Source organism: Anabrus simplex, chromosome 5, assembly GCF_040414725.1.
Source record: "Anabrus simplex isolate iqAnaSimp1 chromosome 5, ASM4041472v1, whole genome shotgun sequence".
NCBI lineage: Eukaryota > Metazoa > Arthropoda > Insecta > Orthoptera > Tettigoniidae > Anabrus > Anabrus simplex.
Genome location: NC_090269.1, coordinates 391,653,281 through 391,664,326, shown reverse-complemented (window position 1 = coordinate 391,664,326; position 11,046 = coordinate 391,653,281). Strand labels below are relative to the sequence as shown.

Sequence of the window (11,046 nt, the reverse complement as noted above, 5' to 3'; positions counted from 1 at the left end):
TACAAAGATGTACATGAATATACCAAACATTTGTGACCGTGGTCAAGTGTGGATGGACAGTGAGCTTATATCCTAGATTCACAAAGCAATCATTGCATATTTGACGGGATAAGACTCATGGTCTGCTTTGTACTTGGCCTCGGCTGACTGTATTAATAATACCAATATCCCTTCACCAAGGCACAATCCAGAAATCAGTTAAGTAAAACGTGAGTCCGTCTTCAGAGGAGAAATACGAAATATTTACATTTATTTAAGATAAGACCGTTGTTGCGCGCTTCCTCATTGCCTGACCAGCTAATAAATAATTAACCACCAAAATGCATATAAAGAACGAGTATCTCACTGAAAGCTGTTCAATAGTCGATATGGTATCACTTTCAGGGCCGGTTGCATAAACATCACTGACTGGACATCAGTTTTGATCCAAGTTCAGAATGATCTGAGATCAGACCGGTGTCGTGTTGTATAACACTAATCTAGGATCAACTAATCGAAGTTTAGTTTTGATCTCAGGTCATATGTGGGTGCGGAAACAGCTGAGTATCGCTCGTCGCGCCGTGCTTTTCGCGACTGTTTACCTTCGTATCCCCGTGTTCTGTGTGAAAGGAAGAAAAAGTAATGGGTAAATGTAGACAAACATGGTCGTTACAAATGTATTTATATAGATAAAGAATGTGCTATACGTAAAACATATTTTCGGCCATGTCTGCTGGACTTAGCCTGCAAAACAGACCGTTCATGACATCTCCGTTATTAATACTCCTACCGAAAAATGTACATGAGAAAAAAGGTTTAGAAATGGATTTCCATCAATTTTGTTCGATTTCCAGTCAGATTGGTCTTGTATTGTGGGAGAGGAAAATCACTGTTTCGGTTCCCTATAAACCCCAGTCCATTCCGAGAATTTGACCTAAAAACTTTCATTTCGACAGGTGGATGCCAAATACTATGTTTGGTTGAAATATCTTCAATAGTTTTCAAGTTATAAGAAATACGCTTTACACGCACCCGCTCTTGAGTGAAGTCCGCTAGGACTTGTACCGAAAACCGGTCCGTTAATGATATCTCCCTTATTAATCCTCGTATCGAAATTATGCACATGAGAAAAAAGGTTTAGAAATTGATTTCCATTAAGGCAGGCAGATTTCCATTAAGTTCGATTGTATATTTTTGTGGGAGTGCAAAATCGCGGTTTCAGTTTCGTATAAACCCCCAGTCGTTTCAGGGATTTAGAAACAATATTTGCTCTAAAACCTACGCAAGGACAGGTGGATTCTAAATATGAAGTTTGGTGGAAATATATCTAGTAGTTTTCAAGTTATAGACAGATAAACAGACAAACAGACAAACAGACACCAAAGCTAAAAAATATGCAGATGGTCATTATTACATCTCAAACGGATACCTATACGAAAATTTCGCCAAAATAGTCAATGTAAAGTCACACGGTTGATATGATTTTATTTATATAGATGTATACAAAGACATATTCTAAACACCATGTATTCATGGAAACTGTTTAAAAATAGTTTAATTGCTAAATTTCACATTTTATCGCTCTCCAGGGAAATAAACTTCCGTTTTCGAAATAAACTGTGATACTTCGCCTTCTTTTAGCTCTGTGAATTAGATGGAAGGACAGGTAGCTTCAGACACCGAACGGAAGTAACAATGGGGTAAATATATTCCGGCAACTTCCATGGCATCCAAGACTTCTTCATACACCTTCGACGGGAATGGTAGATATTTACTGAAGAGATTACAAACTGGTTCGCTATACGATGGAACACAAGCTGCCATCACCATAATAGTACCATCATCAGACAAGTAAATCACCTTCTCCGTGATGTTTGTACCTGAAACACCAATGTAAACAGAACTGAAAAATCTCAAGTGGATGAGAATTGTCAAAGAGGCTAGTATAATTATTTTAGTTAATCAGAACGAGTACTCAAAAAAGAAAAATCTTACATATGTCAACGAATGTCTCCAAAGTTCAGTTAATAGAGCAGTCCATTAAAACGGCTACGAAATTACACAAATGTTCAAAAATCCCATATCCTCGAAAGAAAAATTATGATTCAAGACGAGAAACACGTAAGTTCTGGAAAAATTGGGCATGCGTTCCATTTTCCACAATCAACCGGGATCAACCAATTACACTTTTACTATAGTAGAATTAAACCAACTCTGTGGTTCAGTCTGATACTCGAAGGCACGTGAGCAGTAGAGCTGGCTGGACAAGGGAGGGCGAGGAGGAGCAAGAACAGTTCTGGACATTTCACTATCATCTGTATTAGAGCTATCACCGCTAAATATCAGGATCACAAAGTTAGTTTAAATAATGCCAATAAGGAGAAGAGGAGCAAGAAGGAAATATAGCAATAATAAAAATGTGACATCAGTATGGCCTATCCCAGATTGTAGACAACTCCTTTTACGCCAGACGGAAGTGTAGTCTTTCGGAGACTGGCAGAATTTTGTGTAAATATAATTTTCTCCTTGACTTCACAATTTTGTTACTGTTGTCTTTAGTCCAACCTACGAACTTGAAGTGAGGGAGCACTAATACAGTAGGCCTACTACTCCTAAGTGTGGGTTGGTACAACTGATCCTTAGTCAACTGTTTATGAGTTGTCACTACTGATGCTTGTTGTTTAAAAGGGGCCTTACCGAGTAATCTTGAGTATTATTTCTATAGCTTCTGGATCATAAAATGTGCGCCGTGAACCGAAATTCTTCTCCTAGGAGACGATTGGAAATGTAAAGTAGGCTACTAAATATGTATAAATAAAATCGTAACGACCGTGTGTCCGTTCATTGACTATTTTGGCGAAATTTTCGTTCAGTTATCCGTTTCAGGTGTAGTAATGACCATATGCATACTTTTTTAGTTTTGATGTTTGTTTGTTTGTTTGTTTGTTTGTTTGTTTGTTTGTTTGTTTGTTTGTTTGTTTGTTTGTTTGTTTGTTTGTTTGTTTGTTTGTTTGTTTGTTTGTTTGTTTGTTTGTTTGTTTGTTTGTTTGTTTGTTTGTTTGTTTGTTTGTTTGTTTGTTTGTTTGTTTGTTTGTTTGTTTGTTTGTTTGTTTGTTTGTTTGTTTGTTTGTTTGTTTGTTTGTTTGTTTGTTTGTTTGTTTGTTTGTTTGTTTGTTTGTTTGTTTGTTTGTTTGTTTGTTTGTTTGTTTGTTTGTTTGTTTGTTTGTTTGAGTTCTTATAACTTGAAAACTACTGGATATGTTTTTACCAAACTTGATATTTAGAATACACCTGTCCTTGGGTAGGTTTTACGGCCAATATTGTTTCTAAATCCCTAATCTGACTGGGGATTTATACGGAACCGAAACAGTGATCTTGCACTCCCACAAAGTCTACAGAACAAAACTTAATGGAAATCTACCTGCCTTATTGGAAATCAATTTCTAAACTTTTTCTCATGTGCATCGTTTCGATATGAGGAATAATAAGGGAGATATCATAAGCGGACCGTTTATCATCCTAAATTCGAACATACTCTAAAAGCGAGTGCGTGTAAAGCCTATTTCTTATAACTGCAAAAGTACTGGAAATATTTTAACCAAACTTCATATTTAGCATCCCACTTTCCAAAGTTGGGTTTTCAGGACCATAACATTTAATATTCGTGGAGTGGACTGGCGGTTTATAGGAAACCGAAACAATTATTTTTCCCTCCCACAACATATACCAGACCAAGATGGATGGGAATCGATCAACTTTAATGGAAGTCCATTTCAAAAAATGTTCTTCTCAAGTGCTCTTTTTCGATAGGATGAATAAGAGAGATATCATGAACGGACGGTTTTACAGGCTAAGTCCAGTGGACATAGCCCAAAAGGTCTTGTACGTGGAGAAGATTCCTTTTCTGTATAAATAAAGTCGTAACGACCGTTTGTACGTTGACCATTTTGGCGAATTTTCGTTCAGTTATCCGTTTTAGGTGTAGTAATGACCATATGCACAATTTTTAGCTTTGGTATTATGACCTTTCACACATCTCTAAGTTCAGGGTTCTTGATGTTAAAGTTACGCTTCGGCCGGTATCACGCGGAGATACAAGAGGTTCCACTCAAGGGACGTGAAAGTTCATGAGTTGGGTCACAGGATCGTATGGTTGGGTTTAAGTTGGTTCGACTGACGTGAGAAGACGATTGCTAACTAATATCTTAATCTAGGCTATCATCTTGACGTGCCTTATACTATCAAATGAAAACACCGAAAATATATCTTTTTATGGAAGGATTTTCTATTTAATGACTAAAAAACTGTTTAAAATATCAACTACAATGCTAAGAAAATTAAAAGCAACACAAATGAATGTTGGAAATGATTGAAAGTTACGTTAATTAAAAGGAATAATCTTCTGACCCTTGTTAATATTTCGTTCACAACATCAATGACAACTTCAAATTAATCAGAAAAATCAAAAGTAAAGTCAATGTCACAATGCTGAAGGCTTAAAATTTGACATAAGTCCATCATTCATCACATTCATCTTCAAACTGATGGTTAAAAATCATTGACTCTTGTTGGCTTGGCACACCTATTTACTGACTCAAATAAATATCTCAACATCCCGTTATTATGTTTAAATCATCGCTTATTTTGTCAAAATCTATCTAAAAACTTGAACACACCGGTAACCTCTGCTCATACTTATCGTTTAGGTCAAGAAAATGATCGAGTAACATAAGACAACATCGTAATTCTTCAAATAATAACACAGAACAAATATGAAATGAAATTGATTTCTTCTGAGCTCCATCGGCATCTGCATCTAAATAATGGACATTTAAGAAACATAATCATCATCAGCTACAATGGATTCAACAACTACGATGACTCTGCAGCTCTGGTGTCCTCCGTAAAATCAATCTGTAAAAACTACGTCAGCTCTAAGCGGCAACTCAATAGTTTTTAAGAAGAAATCCAGCTAGGAAGAAAAATTAATCTACTCACATATATAAATGAAGATCACTCACTCCTTTTTTTGTGACATGGTTCTCAACTATATAGTATCATTAATTCGTGAAGATCTTGTGTCATTCCAATATTGCGCGCGTAACCTACACTGTATTTAATTAGTACATTTTAGATTATCATACTACCAGTGTCCTCGAAATGCCTCTAAATATAATTGCGACTATCGCCTTATGCCTAAGTAAATACCATTCATATCAGTAAAATCAAATCCGTACGCACGACTAATTCAATATCCACTACAATAAATCTCATCAGGACCTCTACATCGCATCATACTATAAAATGCATAATCCCAATGACATATTCACGACGATCCATATAACAATCATTTACATATTTCGACGACCCTATCACAATAAATCCTTCATCATATTACTCACAAGTCGTGCTCACGAATTCTCATTTCATTAAAGAATATACTCAGGCACTTCACATTATGAAGACTATACATCTTAACATTATTATTAACACCATATCATCGCAACAACATCGCAATTTCATTCGCGAACACTACGTTTAACATAAGAATACGATCGTAGATGATTCTAAATCACGCACCTGTTATTACCGACTCCTTCTAACATATAATCGAAACCATTAATTAAACTGAAATTTCTTTATAATGACACTATATTAACACGGGTATAGAATCCATGCCTAAATCTATCTGCAAAGCATTTGGCTGCGACCGCTTAGATTCACACGACATAGCGTACGATATATCATAATTCAGGATCATTCACGTTATAATTTACAATATTCCTATTCATAGTAAGGCAATGATTGATGAATAAAACGGTTGCCTTCAAGTTGTGTATTTTAGCATGTCACAATTCTCACATTTAAAACAACATACTACTCTACTTAAAAGCAGCTACATAGCGGGATAATGAAACATTGACTTAGAGTACTTATCGTTCGTTGGCTTCATGATGAAGACACCTCTCATCTTCCAGTATTGAGACTTTAACCATTGGTGTCCATCCCAGTTCTCGTCGGGTCTTTTGAGACCATCATGGTTTTAAGCTGGCATGCTGGGGTTCATAATCATCTCCAATATTCCTTGGTCTCATGATACCTGGAACTCGTAATAAACTGTTAGAATAGAGTTACATGCATTAACATCATCTACAATATTTTCGTACAGCACTTGCCTCATTATTCAAGAGAACTGGATCCGCATCCTGTTTTGTTCTTACAAAAACAATTACAATTAACAATTTACAATTTTATATTACAGCCTAGCTTCTCGTCTAATATCTTTCCGATATGTGTGCAACACTTCTGATACCCTCTAAAATTCCAGCAGAATTATAAACTTATCTTCCTTTTGAAACAAAATCTAATACCAGGTTATAATAATAGCGGACGGTTTGTTTTAGAAAGACTTTTCCATATTCCTATCTTCCATAGGTTTCTAACAATTAAACACCTGACTTCTTGATACGGAGTACTCTTGCATATCGTTTACGTCGGCAAAGGAATTAATTCAATAATCTGTCATATAATATCTCGGTTACCAATCGACAATTTCATCACCAATCTCGATTATCAAGTCGTATCGGACTAGATAAGCAAGGTATGGCCATCATGTACAGATTGAACTTAGTCCATTTAATTCATGTCATTCCATGGCCTCCGACATATTTCTATCATTGATATATTCGCCATGTATTTACATTTATTAAACTTTTACTTGAGGAAACTGCGATATTTACTGTATTACGTGCCACGACATTTTATTATCCACCGTAACTTAACGAGATACCACGGGGTTCAGAGCTTATAATTTTTACCGATTCCTTCAATCCATTGCCTGTTGTCCATTTAATCGAGCGAGTTATTTTGGTTTCTGGTACACTTGGACGAATAGTGATCGGACATATGATTCCATCGATATTTATTCTAACCATAAGCTTCCAGTGTCTTCACCGTCTCCAATCCAACATTCATTGGAAGTTTATAGTATCTATATCTATTTGTTCTTTCTCTGTGTTCGTTTGAGTTGTTATAACTTGAAAACTACTGGATATATTTCTACCAAACTTCGTATACAGAATCCACCTGTCCTTGGGAAGATTTTAGGACCAATATTGTTTCCAAATCCCTGAAATAACTGGGGGTTTATACGGAACCGAAACCGTGATTTTGCACCCCCACAAAATATACACAACCAAACGTAATGAAAATATACCTGCCTAATTGAAATCAATTTTTAAAAATGTTTCTCTTGTGCATCGTTTCCGGTGAATTCAAGATCGTATTAGTAGTTTTATCTTTCATGTCCGTTTGTTGCCAGTAAATCTGTCAGCACGAGGCTGACGTATTTGAGCACCTTAAAATATCACCGGACTGCCGGGACCGAACCTGCCAAGTTAGGGGCAGAAGGCCAGTGCCTCAACTGTCTCAGCACTCAGCCCGCCAGACTTAAAACAGCCTTGATCACAAATATTATACAAAGTGAATTTATTGGCATTGTCATTCACTGAGAAATATGCCTTTATATAAGCTAACCAGAGTTCGATCTTTTATTCATCATAAACCTCAGCGGGGTTCTTTCGAAACCTTACGATTTTACAGAATAACGATACGCTTCAGAAATTATACTACTGTGGCTGTTACCTGGACGTAATACTGGGTTGTAGTGGAACAGTCATTGCGATGGAACATTGCTGCACAGACCTTGGGCTGTTATCTCGATAAAACATTCATTTTGATGGAACAGGGTTCCACACAGCTCAGACTGTTACCTCAACAGAACTCTCGTTGTAATGGAACAGCGTTCCATAGAATAACAACGAAACGTATTGGGACGAGCGCTTCAGTTGTTACCTCAGCAGAAAACTTGTTACGGTGCAACAGTGTTCCAAGGTCACGTGATTCAATCAAAAACCATGCTAAGTTGTAATGAACTAAATAACTTCAGTAATGATCAAGTAGTGTAGAATGATGGAATGACTAATGAAACAATGAAGGCTTGATGAAAAACAACTGTTACAAAAACAACAGGGTTATTTGAGTAACATGTTAACAGGTTGGAACACTGTTGTCTTAACTGTTACGTTAAATACCGCCCATCTTTACAAAATACATCACGCACGAAGGCGTTGCCGGAATTACATGAAACTAGATACTGGTGATTGCAACGTTGGTCTAAGGTAGGTGATGAAAATTAAGCAAGCCATTTCAATTGTGTTAGCTTCAAAGAGTTTAATATCGTCGACATATTGTACATTAGTTATTTTACTTCACCCAATCTCACACAACTTATCTAGTAATGGCATCACCATATCTATCCTCCATAAACATCGAATTGCATGCGGAAAATAATGCAATACGGCCGACACTCATGGGGAACATGAAGGGTCTGGATGAAATTTTTTCGGTTATTACAATGCCTTGGTTGTTGCAGAGCAAGACTTGTCCTTCCAGTTTAAGAAATATTCTCCAGAAACTTACTCATTGATGGCAGACTAAGATACTCTTGTCGATGCAGATAATTAAGAAAATGATTGAATGTTGTGTCTAGATGTCTCCAGAAAATCTATGTACGTAAGTCTATCATTTAGTCCATTTTTCTGATGCAGCGTGTGTGATTACATTAGATAAAGTTATAATTTCTTGTTTTTACGACCGGATGTCTTCCGCTTCCGGCATTATTCCAGGAGCCAGTGAAGATGAAAAGAACGATGGTGAATGAAATTATATACGGAGGTGTTAGAAGTCAACCCTGGCCTATAAATTAGGAAACGCCTTGGTATTTGACTCGGAAAGGAAAGGGGATACAATAGAAAATTCTCCGGACAGTCACCGGTGGAGTCTTCCAAATACAGAGCTTGTCCAATATCCTCGGTGAATATTTCAAACAATTATCTCTCATAAAGAATTGAATATCGTCGCAAACCGTATGCCATACATACACAGCAAAAACTGAGTTTAAAATGTTTTCATGTAGTTGTACTATGGCCCTTCATACTGCGAAATGACACTGAGACAGACCATATGGCTTTCCAGTGTAAATGAGGCTTAAAATGTGACTGTCAATTTAAACAGCGTTTTCTCCACCGAAATGAACGCAGCAAACCGTATTATGTTCACAGACATATTTTGTTACATTCATTGCATTCTTATGTTCGATATTCTGCAAATTCACTGCCATTTGCAAAAGAAAACACTCGGTGCAATGAGTTCAATTGCAGTATTATGAAGGAACAAGATCATTGTGTTGCGCAGCACTAAACATCGAACACTGAATTTTATGCAAGTTCTTACTGTGCTGAAATAAAATTTTGAGTATTACTGTTTCACACTCATGGTACGATGTTTCAGACATGTTTACAATATGCACTGTAGGCTTGTATCTAAGGCACACAGCGACGCTACACTCAGATCATGCTGGAAATTTGTCACGAAATTTTTCAGATAGCAATCACTATCCGTGACTTGTACGAACTGTGGTGTGTTCGTATATAGCACGTTTAGGCTTGAAATAAACTCGAGAAGTGTACACATTTCTGTTGATGACTGCATTCTAGCTGTGATATTTCTGTAAATGTGTTGGCTACATTTGAATATCCCCGCTCATGTAGGAGTGAGTCAGAGTGATGGCTCCAGAGTTTGGAAAAAATTTAAGGTAGCACAATAAACAAGACCTCCAAGCAGAACAAGTCGCAGGGAGGATTAAAACTTGTCCTCAGAACATCGCAGGCCGCTTCGCTCAGCCAGGATCTTGGGAGGGCCAAGGAGGGAATGTCAGATAAGAGAGTGCGAAATGTCTCGTATGACGGAGTATTGATATCAGGAAGGCATGTGCCAAAAGTTCATCTTGAACTACACCATAGAGCAGCTTGTGTGATATGAGTAACTCATAGTTCATGGCATCAGGAACAGTGGAAGCTTACATTATTTCATTATGGTGTCACCATAAAACTGTACAATTAGAGCAGAAGCAATAGAGTCCAGAGATGATGAAATGGGCGCCATCAGCAGCACGGAGTTTCCGTCATGTTTTGGAAAGAAATCAGGATTGGTCGATGTAGACATCTAATTCATATCCAGGGTTATTGCTTTTACAGGATTTGCAGCCACCGTGACAAGACATTTACACTAGTGGATGATATACTCGTGCCCTTCGAGACAGATTGGTCAGTGAATTCCTTGAGACGCACGACATACAGCGATCGGTAGGTTTGGCATATTCTGCTGAGAATACTGTGTTGAAAATGCATCGCGTGAACTTAAGAGTGTAATTTACCACCGTCATAATACTCCGGTTATCATTTAGCAACTGACTGATTCTGCTGTCATAGAGTAGATCATATGCTCCAAAATAATTTGGATTCTTCAGTGCCGAATATGACTTGTTGTGTTGAGTCATGTCACAGTGTCCGAGATGACTACACGGCATTGATATACCACGTAATAAATGATCATTTTTCATTGACAAGTTTCTAAAACTCAATGTTCTGATGAGGATACACGTTAATACTTACCTACATAATGCCAAGTCCCAGCATTAGAAGCGTTTTCTACGGAGTAAACGCGGCTCCAGGTTTTCCCGTTATATATGGATATTAACTCAAAAGTAGTTTCATTGATTTTCTTCATGCTTTGCGGTTGACATTGACTTTTGTTTAACGTCCTACCGATTAATGTATTTGTCATTCCCAGGAACCAGTCACCATATAACTGAAAAAATAAAACATACGACTGCAATTCATAGGAGATCCACCAATTTTTATCAGTAATTTTAAGAAGGATACTACAGATTTTCGAGAATGTACTAGAACAGAATCATTGCATTATTTTTCTTCATACAACAAGTATAAGCCTTAACTTGCACAAACAAGATATTGCCGATAATAGCATTAAATGAAGTTAAAGATATTATCCAATTGCGGATTCCAAAGCAGGCTTCGGAAAATACGGTAGATCTGTGAATCTTATTAACACTTTGAGAACTATTTTTGAAATAGAGCACTAAATGTTGAACAACCTTATTTTTATTTACTTTTTAAAATCTCTTTAATTACTTAGCGTATTTAT

The 11,046-nt window shown here is 36.9% G+C and overlaps 1 protein-coding gene across 1 annotated transcript in view; it reads right to left on the bottom strand.

Moving 5' to 3' along the window:
• Positions 1 to 1,453: 1,453 nt before the first annotated feature.
• LOC136874972 (uncharacterized) overlaps positions 1,454 to 11,046 on the bottom strand; it is a 39,354-nt gene continuing 29,761 nt past the window's right edge. The window contains exons 2-3 of the mRNA XM_067148684.2: positions 10,494 to 10,689; positions 1,454 to 1,859 (exon numbers count right to left, since the gene is read on the bottom strand). Coding sequence (XP_067004785.2) covers positions 1,630 to 1,859; positions 10,494 to 10,689 — 426 coding nt within the window. The 3' untranslated portion in view covers positions 1,454 to 1,629. The remainder of the gene's footprint in view (positions 1,860 to 10,493; positions 10,690 to 11,046) is intronic.